The sequence below is a fragment of the Oratosquilla oratoria genome, chromosome 3 (assembly GCF_046742065.1).
Source record: "Oratosquilla oratoria isolate Oo_2021 chromosome 3, ASM4674206v1, whole genome shotgun sequence".
Classification (NCBI taxonomy): Eukaryota; Metazoa; Arthropoda; class Malacostraca; order Stomatopoda; family Squillidae; genus Oratosquilla; species Oratosquilla oratoria.
Genome location: NC_134779.1, coordinates 15,109,619 through 15,125,350, shown reverse-complemented (window position 1 = coordinate 15,125,350; position 15,732 = coordinate 15,109,619). Strand labels below are relative to the sequence as shown.

The window sequence follows — 15,732 nt, the reverse complement described above, 5'->3', positions numbered from 1 at the left end:
GGGATGACCTTCCTCCACGAGGAGCTACGATGGGAAGGGCGACGAATGGGTGTATGCTTTGATGTGGCCACCCTATCATAGGGTGGAAAAAGCTTTCTGATAAGTATATATAGGTATGCAATCATGTAAGTGTGTACGTGTATGTGATTATGTATGTGTGTATGCTTGTATGTATATGTGTATGAATGACGTGCGTATGTGTGTGTGTATGCGTATGTATGCATATGTGTTTATGTATGTATGTATATACGTATGCGTATGTATGAATATATGCACATGTATGTGGGTGTGCACGTATGTGTGTATATATATGTATGTTTACGTATGTATGCTACAGAGGGAACACCACAGAGACCAATGAAACCGCGTGCCATCAAAAAAAAAAAAAAAAAAAAAAAAAGGAGCTACGCGGAATGGAAGGGGCCAAAGATCGAAGCCATTTCATCACCTGTGTCATTAAAACAAATAGAAGAAAAAGTCGAAGATGGCATGGGTAACGTAGACCGCACAACCAATCAACCAATATATATATATATATATATATACATATATATATATATATATATATATATATATATATATATATATATATATATATATATACCTTTTGGGCAAAGTCTTTCTCTTAAACAATTACTGTTGAATGCTAAAGCACAAGTGGCATCAATGATTTTTAGAGAACATTTCTCTAACTTTCTAAGTATCATTTTCTCTTCATGGTTCAAACTCTGGAGGAAAGTACGAAAGTCGTCAGAATGGTTTTCCATTTTATACCGACAGCTGTTTCAACCATTTCACATGGTCGTCTTCAGGGTAAAACTGATTACAAATGTGTAAAACATTAGAATATAAAGGCCCGTGGGCCGTACAAACAACAGAGAAGAAATAAAAATGGTGGAATATGATTGGTGGGAATATGCGGGAAAGTATTTATATCTCCCGCGTTCGTATCTCTAATCACTGGGAGCCATTCAGCGTTATACAAATACTTTCCCACGTTCGTATACTTCCAATTGTACTATCATAGTGGAGATGGGTTGAACGCAAAATTTCATATATATGTATGTAACTCAGGCATACAAATATATAAGAAAAATTGCGCTGAACTTATATCTCTCTTGATAGCCTAGTTGGTAAGTCACTGCCGCACTTGTCATGAGGATGCCGGGTTCGAGTCCTTGGCAGTACCACATTTCAATTTCTGCATGTCGGCCTTTGATGGCTTAGAATTAAAGTGCATTGTGGTTGTTAAAATGTATCTTTAATCACTGGGACCCATTCAGTGACTTCCAATTGTACTATCATAGTGGAGATGGGTTGAACGCAAAATTTCATATATATGTATGTAACTCAGGCATACAAATATATAAGAAAAATTGCGCTGAACTTATATCTCTCTTGATAGCCTAGTTGGTAAATCACTGCCGCACTTGTCATGAGGATGCCGGGTTCGAGTCCTTGGCAGTACCACATTTCAATTTCTGCATGTCGGCCTTTGATGGCTTAGAATCAAAGTGCATTGTGGTTGTTAAAATGTATCTTTAATCACTGGGACCCATTCAGTGACTTCCAATTGTACTATCATAGTGGAGATGGGTTGAACGCAAAATTTCATATATATGTATGTAACTCAGGCATACAAATATATAAGAAAAATTGCGCTGAACTTATATTTCTCTTGATAGCCTAGTTGGTAAGTCAATGCTGCACTTGTCATGAGGAGCCGGGTTCGAGTCCTTGGCAATACCACATTTCAATTTCTGCATGTCGGCCATTGATGCCTTAGAATAAAAGTGCATTGTGGTTGTTAAAACGTACCTTTAATCACTGGGACCCATTCAATGTTGTATATATATATATATATATATATATATATATATGTGTGTATATATATATATATATATATATACATATATATATATATATAAACCACAATGCACTTTAATTCTAAGCCATCAACTTCGGGAGACGTTTCAATCTTTGCATGTTGGCCTCCACGGATCTCCCAGTGTTGATGGCTTAGAATTAAAGTGCATTGTGGTTGATGAAAATGTATCTCTATCCAATGGGACCCATTCAGTGTTCAGAGTTTTTCATTATATATATATATATATATATATATATATATATATATATATATATATATATATATATATATATAGTATTAATTTATGGGGAAAAGGAGTTTAACTGAGCAAAATTATGCTAAATATGGCCACCAGCACCCACCGGGTTTGATGTGTCCGGGCCAGACTACGAAAGTGGGCACCCTCACGCCGCCCTCCCACGTAGTCCCTTTGCCACAGCGCAGGGGTCCTGCGCATCCGCCGCGGTCGTGCCGCGTCAGGCTCGGTCTGCGGACAGAAAGAAAAAATGCAGTCACAACATGGACGACCGGAGGGGGAGTGGGGGAGTTTGGCAAGAGGGGGAGGGTAGTTACACCCCCCCCCCCATTCCTAGAAACCCAGGGTAAGCTGGAGACTTTGCCGGCCGTCATGTATAACTCTTTATTTTTTTAAGTTATAGAATATCAGTGTATGATTGATGAAAGTCAAAATGTAACTCACAACAAATCACGTAAATATATGCCTATGCGGCCAATTTGAAGTTTGTATCCTGACATAACCCTATCCTTAACCATTGTTATCATATCCTTCGATGTCCAGCGTGTACACGCGCGCACACACGCATATGGAGCCAGAAGTACTCAAACGTCTCTCCATCGTCTCCCAACCAACTCTCCAGAGACCATCTATTGTTCTCCAGGTCTCCCAAGGGACAGTCTATTGTTCTTAGTGACCCGAGGATCAGACTTTCCAGCCAACGCCCGGGACACCTGCGCCGAACGGGCCTCGCGCCTTTTCGACAACAATTAAAAGCGGCGGGAGTCAAAGGATCTCGCGTTTCTCGACTACAATGGAAACGGCGACTGTCCGGCGCCTCCTTTGTAGCTCAACCGAACCCTTCCCTCTTATGTAGCGATCAGCATATGGCATCAATATAAATATTGTGTATTTGTATATATGACAACCTTTGTAAATATGTAAGATCTGGCAACTCCCCGAGGTTACTCTGGAGGTTGCATTGTATGTAGAAACCAGAAAGAATACTGGAATCAGTAAAGACACCGCTCAGCCTTTGCTTCTCCAACACTCAGATTTTGTCTCTCCCAATAATGTAGATAGAACTACACATCTACACCATATATGTATAATATATTTTATATTGCCTCCCCCCCACACAAAAAAATGCATCACGAGCAAATATTATAACCCACCTAGAGTTTTTCATTATATAAATTCATATTATTAGTCTGACATTATTCTTTATATTAAAGAAAATTACCAAACTATAGGTTGAATATTATATAGAAAAATATATCACGTATTCGACAAAAATCATGTTAACGTTATGAAAACTGTGGTATGGGTCAAAACTTTTGTTCGCGTCTGTACGCTTGGACACGAACACAAAGGCTCGTTTCACACGTATCGACTTTTTGCCGTGCGCCATTCACGACACGACTTCGTGTTCTCAAATAACCATGGGTGCTAATGGACCCTTTCGTACGTCACAACCACGTATGAAAACGTCAATGGACACCCAGGATTGTTTGAGAGCACGAATTTGTGTCGTGGACGGCGCACGGCAAAACATCGATACGTGTGGAACGAGCCAAACACGAGTAAATCGGGCATCACAGGTTGCCAATGAGATGAATAAAACCTCCCGGCGACAGAGAGAATAAAGTGACAAGTGCCCCCGCCTCCCTGGTTACGGAAGGGTTTATATAACTTTTGCATAATTACAAACATATATTTACAAGAAGGCAAATATGTGCATAAGACACACACGCACACACACACACACACACACACACACACACACACACACACACACACACTTCAACGAACGGACGGCATAGAGGACGTTCTGAAGAAAATTGAAGTTTCGTGGATCCCAAAGCAAAGAGAAGTGCCTATTGTATTTACAGGGTGGGGGGAAATTGCTCGTGGGGTAGTGGGAAAGTAGGGAAAGAGGAGAAGGGGAGGGAATGCTGAGGGAAATGGAAGGAAATGAGGAAGGAGAGGACTTGGCCCAGGCAGACAGGCGAAAGGTAAACAAACGGCCCCCCGACCAGCTGAGTGACGATGAAATGTCTAATAAAAATGTAAAGATTAGAAGTATAGATAAGAGCAATACAGTAGAAAGTGATGAGAATATTTTCCAGGGATTTAAAGAGGGTGGGGGGGACACAAACCCCCCCACCCACCCGACTGACAAGACTAGAAGAGAAGGTCGATAAGATGATCGAGGACTTGGAGCGTAGGTTCGGTCATGTTAACAACATTGTACAGAGGGTTGAAAATTTGGAAGAACTAGAGAAGGCGAACAAAAACTTAACTAAGGAAATAGAAGACCTAAAAAGACAGTTAAAAGATGTAAAAAAGGAGAATGAAGAGTTAAAGATGAATAATAAAGAAAACAGAGAGGGATGGAAGGCAATTCAAGAAAACAGTAAAGTTGCATTTACTGACATAATCAAACAGCAAATGAGAGAACAAACTGAAGACTCAGTTATTAAAGTGATGAGACAGAAGGAGAATATAGTAAGAGACTTAGCTGATAAAAAGAAATGTATAATTATATTAGGAATGGAAGAGAAACATAACCCAGATAGAACCTCAAGAACCAATGAGGAAAATTAAAAAATAAGCAGTTTACTATAATTAGTTCAGGAAGATAAACCAGAAATTATGAAGGAAATTGAGGAAAAATTCAGGCTCGGAAAGTATAGTACGGATAAGACCAGACCAATTAAGATTAAATTCAGGTCACAAACGACGGCAGAGAATATCTTAGCAAAAACAGGGAAACTAGCAACAAGTGAACAATATAAAAAGGTATGGATAAAAAGGGAAATGAATAAAGAGGAAAGAGAGGAAGAAAAGCAGAAAAGACTTGAAGCTAAAAAAAAAAACGAGAGCAGAACGGAGTCAGAGAAAGAGAGATTCTATTGGAGAGTAGTGAATATGAAACTAAGGCAGTTCGACATACAAGCGAAAAACAAAAGGGAAACAGAGAACACAATGGAAGTGACAGAAAACTAAGAGTGTCTTACACAAATATAGATGGATTAATAACAGGATTGAATGAGCTGAATGATTATTTGAAAGAAAAAGAACCGGACATAATGGGAATTGTAGAAACAAAATTAAAAGGCCCACTACCACCCAACAGTGTAGGACATGATGCATATAATTATTGGATTAAAAACAGAAAGAAAAAGCAAGGGGGTGGAGTTATGTTCCTGACTAAGAAGGATATAAACGTGAGGTGTGTCATATATGGAAAGAATACAGTAAAGATGATTATGATAGAAGTGGAAGACAGAGATAAGAAGAGCAGAAAGTTTGTGATAAATTATGTGCCTCCGAAAACAGCCTCATGGGAGGAGAGTGAACATAAAAGTATGTTAGAGGACACAAAGATAACATTAAATAAAATAATGGAAGATGGAGGAAGAATAGTTATGATGGGCGACTTTAATTGCAAAGAAATCTGCTGGGAAGAAATGACAGTAAAGGGTGGAGACGGCTCATGGGGAAACGCTCTACTTGAGATGATTACTGACCATACAATGACACAGTGGATACAGGAGAACACTAGGTATAGAAATGAAGAAGAACCATCGAGACTAGACTTAATAATTACATCCTAACCTAGAATAGTGGACAAGATTGAATATAAAACACCAATAAGTAAAAGTGACCACATATTGATTGAACTGGAACTTAATGAAGAAAAATATATGAAAAGAAATGAACAATATAGAAAAGAAAGAATGATGTATGAAAAAACAAACTTTGATAAAATAAGAGAATTCTTTTAACAAGAAAACTGGGAAGAAATATACAAAGAAGAAACAACAGTGGAAGAGAAATGGAATATTTTGACAAAAATTTACAAAAAAGGAGTGGAAAAGTATGTCCCAAGACAAAAACAAGGAAAAGAATATGTAAAATGCTGGTACAACAAAAGTTGTAGGGAGTTAAAAGACAAAAGAGACAAAGCCTGGACCAGATGGAAAAAAGACAGAAAACCTGAAAAATGGAAAATATATACCGGTTATAGAAATGAATATGTACAAACGTGCAGAGAGGAAAAGAGAAAATATGAAAAAGATGTCAAAGAAAAGTGTAAAGATCAACCAAAACTATTCTACAGATTTGTAAACAATAAACTGAAAAACAAACAAGACTTGGAGAAATTAAGACAAGAGGGAGTTGAATACACTGAGGAAATGGAAATGGCGGAAATTATGAACAAGCATTTTAAATCAGTGTTTACAAGGGAGAACATACAACCTGAAGAGATTGAATGGAAAGAGAAAGTCCCCCCTATGGAAGAAATAGAAGTAACAAAGAATGAAATATTGACACACTTGAGTAATCTTGATGTCAGAAAATCGCATGGACCAGATGAAATAGCAAACTGGATTCTGAAAGAATGCAGGAATGAACAGGCAGACAAAATACATAACATACTAAACAGTTCCTTGAAAGAAAGAAAAGTTCCAGGAGATTGGAAAAAAGCAAATATAGTACCTATATATAAAGGAGGAAATAAAGAAGAACCTACAAACTATAGACCAGTCTCTCTAACAAGTACAATAGCAAAAATTTGTGAAAGAATTGTCAAAAGTAGATGGGTAAAATATTTAGAAAAAAAAACAAAGTGTTAAATCCAAGGCAATTTGGATTCAGACAAGGACGATCATGCGTCACCAATTTAATATGTTTCTATTCAAGGCTAATAGATATAATACAAGAAAGAGATGGATGGGCGGACTGTGCATTTCTAGACCTAAAGAAAGCGTTTGACAAAGTACCACATAAGAAGTTGCTTAAGAAATTAGAAACTGAAGGAGGAATACAGGAAAAACTGTTAAATTGGATGGAAGACTTTTTGCAAGAAAGAAAAATGAGAATAGTGATAAGAGACCAGCACTCAAAATGGGATAAAGTAATAAGCGGTGTTCCGCAGGGAACAGTACTGGCCCCAATAATGTTTGCTATATATATTAATGATATGGATGAAGGAATTGAAAGCTATATGAGCTTCTTTGCAGATGATGCAAAACTACTAAAAAGAGTGAAAACAGAAGAAGATTGTGAATCACTACAGAGAGATCTATATAAAGTACAGGAATGGAGTAGGAAGTGGGAGATGGAGTTCAATACTAAAAAGTGTAGTAAAATGGAATTTGGAAAAAGCAAAAACAGAATAACAGGATCATATAATTTAGGAGAAGAAGGAATAAAAAAAGTAGAAAATGAGAAGGACCTGGGAGTCATTGTTATGAATAATATGTCACCTGAGAAACAAATAAATAAGATTTTTGGAGAAACTTATAATTTAATAAGAACAATCAAAGTTGCATTTACATACCTGGATGAAGAAATGGTGAAGAAAATCCTAATCACCCTGATAAGACCAAGATTGGAATATGCAGCAACGATATGGTCACCAAGTACAAAAAAATGTATAAAAAAAACTTGAAAGAATACAAAGAGCAATTACAAATTTGGCACCAACACTCACAAAACTATCATATGAAGAGAGACTAGAAAAACTTGAACTACAGACACTAGAGCAAAGAAGAGAGAGAGGAGATTTGATAGCTATTTACAGAATCATGAAAGGCATGGAAATTACTGATAGAGAGAATCTGATAAAATGGGATGACAGAAATACAAGAGGACACGGAAAGAAAATAAAAAAAGACAGCTATAGAAGAGATTTGAAAAAGAACAGCTTTCCTCACAGAGTAATAGACAGTTGGAACAAGTTAGATGAGAAAGTGGTGTGTGCAAAAACAATACATGAATTTAAAAATAGTTTAGATAAAATGAGATATGAAGACGGGACCCCACGAGCATAGCTCCCCTTCCCGTAAAATACAACTAGGTAAATACACACACACACACACACTTTCGTCGGATTCACGGCGTGGATTGGAACTCCGGAAAAAAACGCATTTTTCGTGGATCTCAACTACGAGGAAGTACCTTATTGTATTTGTAGGGAAGGGGAAATCTCGTGGTGTAGTAAAAAGGTAATGAAAGGGGAGAAGGGGAGGGATTACTGAGGGAAATGGAAGAAAATGAGGAGGGAGACGAACGGGCTCCCCCTGACAGCAGAAAAAATGTAAACAAAAGATCAGCTGACGACACTGGGGAAATCGAAAATATCAGTAAAAGCATTAAGATTAGAAATATAGATAAGAGCAGCACAATGGAAGGTGAAGAAAATAATTTCCAGGGATTTAATGAGGGGGGGGGGGAAGATACCAACCTCCCCCGAATGGCAAGACTAGAGGAAAAACTTGAACAAATGACCGAACATTGAGAGAAGAGGTTCGGTAACGTAGCAAAGATTGCGCAGAGTTGAAAAACTGGAAGAACTTTAGAAGGTGAACAAAAACTTAACTAAAGAAATAGAAGATTTAAAAAGGCAGTTAAAAGAAGTAAAAGAGGAGAATGAGGAATTAAAGAGGAATAATAAAGACAATAAAAAGGCCATAGCAAAGGAAGCACAGGGTTGGAAAAAGATCCAAGAAAACAGTAGAGTTGTATTTACTGACATAATTAAACGCAAATGAAAGAACAAACTGAAGACTCAATTATTAAACTGATGAGACAGAAGGAGAATATAGTAAGGGACTTAACAGATAAAAAGAAATGTATAATTATATTAGGAATGGAAGAGAAATATAACCCAAATAGAACCACAAGAATGAATGAGGAAAAAGAAAAAGTAAGCAGTTTACTATAATTAGTTCAGGAAGATGAACCTGAAATCATGAAACAAACTGAAGAGATGTATAGACTCGGGAAGTATAGTACAGATAAGTCCAGACCAATTAAGATTAAATTCAGGTCACAAACGACGGCAGAGAATATCTTAGCAAAAACAGGGAAACTAGCAACAAGTGAACAATATAAAAAGGTATGGATAAAAAGGGAAATGAATAAAGAGGAAAGAGAGGAGGAAAAGCAGAAAAGACATGAAGCTAAGGAAAAAAACGAGACCAGAACAGAGTCAGAAAAAGAGAAATTCTATTGGAGAGTAGTGAATATGAAAATAAGGAAATACGACATACTAGAGAAAAACAAAAGGGAAACAAAGAATACAATGGAAGTGGCAGAAAACTAAAAGTGTCTTACACAAATATAGATGGATTAATAACAGGACTGAATGAGCTGAATGATTATCTAAAGGAAAAAGAACCGGACATAATGGGAATTGTAGAAACGAAATTAAAAGGTCCACTACCACCCAACAGTATAGGACATGATGCATATAATTATTGGATTAGAAACAGAGAGACAAAACAAGGGGGTGGAGTTATGTTCCTGACTAAGAAGGATATAAACGTGAGGTGTGTCACATATGGAAAGAATACAGTAGAGATGATTATGATCGAAGTGGAAGACAGAGATAAGAAGAGCAGAAAGTTTGTGATAAATTATGTGCCTCCAAAAACAGCCTCGTGGGAGGAGAGTGAACATAAAAGTATGTTAGAGGACACAAGGATAACATTAAATACGATAATGGAAGATGGAGGAAGAATAGTTACGATGGGCGACTTTAATTGCAAAGAAGTTTGCTGGGAAGAGATGACAGTAAAGGGTGGAGACGGCTCATGGGGAAATGTTCTACTGGAGATGATTATTGACCATACAATGACACAGTGGATACAGGAGAACACTAGGTATAGAAATGAAGAAGAACCATCGAGACTAGACTTAATAATTACATCCTAACCTAGAATAGTGGACAAGATTGAATATAAAACACCAATAAGTAAAAGTGACCACATATTGATTGAACTGGAACTAAATGAGGAAAAATACATGAAAAGAAATGAACAATATAGAAAAGGAAGAATGTATGAAAAAACAAACTTTGATAAAATAAGAGAATTCTTTCAACAAGAAAACTGGGAAGAAATATACAAAGAAGAAACAACAGTGGAAGAGAAATGGAATATTTTGACACAAATTTACAGAAAAGGAGTGGAAAAGTATGTCCCAAGACAAAAACAAGGAAAAGAATATATAAAAGGCTGGGACAGCAAAAGTTGTAGAGAGTTAAAAGACAAAAGTGATAAAGCTTGGACCAAATGTAAGAAACACAAAAGGCCTGAAAAATGGAAAATATATACTTGTTATAGAAATGAATTTGTACAAGTGTGCAGAGAGGAAAAGAGAAAATATGAAAAAGATGTCAAAGAAAAATGTAAAGATCAACCAAAATCATTTTACAGATTTGTAAACAACAAACTGAAAAACAAACAAGATTTGGAGAAATTAAGATAAGAAGGAGTTGAATACACAGAGGAAATAGAAATGGCGGAAATTATGAACAAGCATTTTAAATCAGTGTTTACAAGGGAGAACATACAACCTGAAGAGATTGAATGGAAAGAGAAAGTCCCCCCTATGAAAGAAATAGAAGTAACAAAGAATGAAATAATGAAACACTTGAGTAATCTTGATGTCAGAAAATCGCATGGACCAGATGAAATAGCAAACTGGATTCTGAAAGAATGCAGGAATGAATTGGCAGACAAAATAAATAGCATAATAAACAGTTCCTTGAAAAAAGGAAAAGTTCCAGAAGATTGGAAAAAAACAAATATAGTACCTGTATATAAAGGAGGAAATAAAGAAGACCCTACCAACTATAGACCAGTCTCTCTAACAAGTACAATAGCAAAAATTTGTGAAAGAATTGTCAAAAGTAGATGGGAAAATATTTAGAAAAAAACAACGTGCTAAATCCAAGGCAATTTGGATTCAGACAAGGACGATCATGCGTCACCAATTTAATATGTTTCTATTCAAGGCTAATAGATATAATACAAGAAAGAGATGGACGGGCTGATTGTGCATTTCTAGACCTAAAAAAAGCTTTTGACAAAGTACCACATAAGAAGTTGCTTAAGAAATTAGAAACCGAAGGAGGAATATAGGGCAAACTGCTTAGATGGATGGAAGACTTTTTGCAAGAAAGAAAAATGAGAGTAGTGATAAGAGACAAACACTCAAATTGGGATGAAATAATAAGTGGTGTTCCACAAGGAACAGTTTTGGGCCCAATAATGTTTGCTATATATATTAATGATATGGATGAAGAAATTGAAAGTTATATGAGCTTCTTTGCAGATGATGCAAAACTATTAAAAAAAGTGAACACGGAAGAAGATTGTGTATCACTACAGAGTGATCTAAATAAAGTCTGGGAATAGAATAAGAAGTGGGAGATGGAGTTCAATACTAAAAAGTGTAGTATAATGGAATTTGGAAAAAGCAAAAACAGAATAACAGGATCATATAAATTGGGAGAAGAAAGTATAAAAAAGTAGAAAATGAGAAGGACCTGGGAGTCATTGTTATGAATAATATGTCACCTGAGAAACAAATAAATAAGATTTTTGGTGAAATTTATAATTTAATAAGAACAATCAAAGTGGCATTTACATACCTGGATGAAGAAATGGTGAAGAAAATACTAATCACTCTGATAAGACCAAGATTGGAATATGCAGCAACGATGTGGTCACCAAGTACAAAAAAATGTATAAAAAAAAACTTGAAAGAATACAAAGAGCAATTACAAAATTGGCACCAACACTCAAAACTATTATATGAAGAGAGACTAGCAAAACTTGAGCTACAGACACTAGAGCAACGAAGAGAGAGAGGAGATTTGATAGCTATTTACAGAATCATTAAAGGCATAGAAATTATTGATAGAGATAGAAATACAAGAGGACACGGAAAGAAAATCAAGACAAACAGCTACAGAAGAGATCTGAAAAAGAACAGCTTTCCTCACAGAGTAATAGACAGTTGGAACAAGTTAGATGAGAAAGTAGTGTGTGCAAAAACAATACATGAATTTAAGAATAGTTTAGATAAAATGAGATATGAGGACGGGACATCACGAGCATAGCTCCCCTTCCCGCAAAATACAACTAGGTAAATACACACACACGCACGCACACACACACACACACACACACACACACACACACACACACACACACACACACACCACACACACACACACACACACACACACACACACACACACACACACACACACACAAATTGGAGAGTATGAGACGGTAATTAACAAGCATTGCTCCTTCCTGTATACTATCAGGTCACACGAGGCAGAGGAGAACTCCCGCTCTATCTCTTACCCGTTGTCAGATGTGAACCAGACGACGGTGTCCTTCTCGATCCCGAGGTTCCTGACGAAGTCCATGACCTCCCCGACGGCCCAATCGAGCTCGGCCAGGGCGTCCCCGAACCTGCCGCGGGGACTTCGCCCGTGGAACTTGCGCGACGCGAACTGAGGGTGGTGCACCTAACAAAAAGGAAATCGAAGTCAAAGACAACCAGGAGGCTATTGAGATGCAACGCCAGTCATAAGACATGAATGAATGGATAAATAAATAAAGAGATAAATAAATTAATAACCAATAAATAAATGCATACATAAAAAGATACATATACCAAGGGCTTTTTCCCCTTTACGAGAGAGATAGCCAAAGTCAAAGGCATAAATCCACTCCCGACCCTTTCATTCTCACATACTCCACTCCCATTCACCATCCCTCCCTCCCTCTTTTCTTGGTTCCAACTGGATGACGGGTCATCCCTGCATCTCACCCGCTGCCCTGGGTCAGAAGCAATGCAGCAAGACACAGCATATCCACATCAAGGCCGCTTCATTTAATCGGCGACACCCCCTCACCGTCCCCTTCGGGCTGTGGCAAAATATCATTCACACATACTCCCTCACCCCCCATCTCACATCCACCCCCTTCCATTCATAACAGCATCATCCATACACAACCATTCTCCACTCACCCCTATCTTCTGTCTTCTCCTTTCCTTCCTCAACAGATATTCTCCTCTTTCCCAATGCCTCTTTTACCCATCCATCCATCTCTTTTTCCCCTTTCGTTCTTTTTATAAAAAGATAAATAAATAGATAAATACATATATAAGTAAATACAGAAATAGATAAACAAATAAATCGAGATCTACATAAGAATAGATGGAAACATCATTATCTAAAAGATGCCAGTGTAGTTAACACAGCGATCAGAAAAAATTTAAAGTTGAAAAATCTTTGTTTGATTTAACCAAAGAAAAAAACATGATATCTACATGACTGACTACCTTTGACCACTCAACTAAACTATTATAACTAAGTAAATGGAAGCATACAGAGCAGGAGGACATCATAGTTTACCTGGTGGAAGGGAAGGTAGAGGAAGAAGGGCTTCTTATCCTTGGCTGCCCGGTTGATGAACCTGAGGGCGCCGTCAACGTACCGAGTCGTGAGTGACGTCAAGTCGGCCGGTTGCTCCACGATGCTCGCGTTGCTGACAGAACGGAAAAGAAAAAGAAAATGTTTAGGGCCCAGTCACACCAAGTTTACGACCTGTTCACGACCACCGGCGACCAGGCTGATTTGTGCTGTTCCTCTTTTTATAAAAATGGTTCAAGACAATGCAATTAGGATTAATCTCCCCCTCCTCCCCGTCATGAAGATGAATATGAAATAGCCTGGCGCTAACCATGAGAGGAACAAAAGTGCCACCGTCGAAGGCGGTCGGAAACAGGTCGTAAGCTTGGTGTGACTGGGGCTTTAGCTAATATAAACGCACACTATGTAAAGGAAAAGGGATGATGTATGATTCCTGCGCCAGTAGTTATTATAAATTCATTTGTATTTACCTATTTATTTGCTGATCTATTTAACAATTTTGCTGATGTAAGTGAATGAGCAGAAAACCTGGTCATTGTCATTTTTCTCACCCATTTCGGGTATTAGGACACAGTGATCCAGAAACTTTTTTCTATTCTTATTCTTTACCTGGTTTTACTTTATCTATTCATTTATTCATGCATTGATTTATTTATTCATTTATTTACTTATTAGAAATAATACTCTGACGCTCGACTCAACTTAGGTCAGGGCACTATACAAAAAAAAAAAAAAAAAAGAATTAACTTAGTTTTCGTTACCGGGGTAAGGATGGGGGAGGATATCACGGAAATGAAAGAAATCGCCTGACGGCAGGCATGCAAAGTTCACAGCATGTATACATCACTATAACCACATCACCATTCCCATAAATCATGTGAGCGGTGTCACAATCATCACCCAGACATTCTGTCGCCAGACACATCCGCTCTGACAAGCTGACCCAGCACTTATCGAGCACTCGGAACCAAGATACACACACAGACATACGAACGCACACATAAATGCGGTCAATCGCCAATTCCGAATAACACACGACAACACAGTAGTAATCAACCCTTGCCCCCTGGATATATTATACACTATAAAAAGGGATATAAGAAAGAATTTATGAACTAATAACAACCATGTAAAGGGCCGGATTTTCCTATTAAATTTGTTTTCAAGGTGACTAAAGAGCACCTCAGAATTTTACAGACTCAGCACTTCCTCCCACAAAAACGGAGTGCAGAGCTCCAGGAGCGATCGGTTTCTGACGTGCCCTGTGTATCATAGTGTACAGAACTGTGCGTGAACTGTGTAAATAAAGTGAAGAAACTGAAGATTGTGATTTGTAACCCCAGGGGGGTTGGTTACAAGCAGGGGAAGGGACGACGACGACGATAATGACGACGACGACCTACCTGAAGAGGGGGCAGGAGACATCCTCTTCCCAGCAGGTGTCGAAGCAAGGCTGGTTGTTGGGGAAGCACTTGAGGCAGGGGCACATGTCGTGGCTGTAGGGAATGCCCAGGTACTCGTCGAACCCGTGGTGAGTCGGCAAGTATTCGAGGTTCCTCCCGACCCCGAGGTGCCATTTGCCGATGATCGAGGTCCGGTAGCCCTGGAAGGGGAACAGGGGTTGTCACACTGGACTATCTATCCCCCCTCCCCCCCACACACACACATCCTACCTCCAACCTCCATTTGAATAACTAGAATATGAATTCGCTTACAGAAATCTACTTCTCTAAGAACATTTCACCAGTATGTCTAATACTTGTATAGGTTTACAGTCTTTTAGTTCAAATTATCATTCCGTCATATATAGCAAAGTTGAATGATGAACTAAGAGATTGAAAACCTATACGAATGTTAGACATACTGTCGAAATGTTAAAATCTAGACTTTCGTAAGCGAAGTCATGCTGTAGTTATTCAAATGGAGGTTGGAGGTAGGATCAAGGGAGGAAAAATAGTCCAATTTGATAGCCCCTTAATCTACAAGTGCTGCTGGAAAAGGGTTCGGTTGTGAGTTTTAATTAGAGAACGAGAGCGATCTCGCTTTTGCCACTCTACCTGACCCTTCAGGACCTCGGCGAGGGTCGTCTCGTTGTGCGGAAGGCCGAAGACGTTGTCCGGGATGAAGACTCCTGGGTAGACCCCAGTTCGTGGCTGATATCGCCCCGTCAGCAAGGACGCCCTTTGTAGAGGAGAGAAAGAAGAGGCGACGTAAAAAAAAAAAATTGCTAGATGATAGAACCCAAATTCTGAAATGTCATGAAGCCTTAAATTGGATACTGAGCTAAAACAGAAATCAACTGGAGGGCAATAGTTATGATCTAATCATGTATTCATTAGATAAAATGGTGATAATACAGGACTGAAAAAGAGCTAA

At 38.2% G+C, this 15,732-nt stretch overlaps 1 protein-coding gene across 5 annotated transcripts in view; it reads right to left on the bottom strand.

Moving 5' to 3' along the window:
• Positions 1-15,732, bottom strand: part of LOC143020725 (arylsulfatase A-like) — a 46,658-nt gene that overhangs the window by 8,685 nt on the left and 22,241 nt on the right. For all 5 annotated transcript variants that reach the window (XM_076177425.1, XM_076177451.1, XM_076177444.1 and 2 more), the window contains 5 exons: positions 15,414-15,537; positions 14,760-14,959; positions 13,339-13,471; positions 12,278-12,444; positions 2,230-2,354 (listed from right to left, as the gene is read on the bottom strand). In XM_076177425.1, the coding sequence (XP_076033540.1) occupies positions 2,230-2,354; positions 12,278-12,444; positions 13,339-13,471; positions 14,760-14,959; positions 15,414-15,537 (749 nt within the window). The remainder of the gene's footprint in view (positions 1-2,229; positions 2,355-12,277; positions 12,445-13,338; positions 13,472-14,759; positions 14,960-15,413; positions 15,538-15,732) is intronic.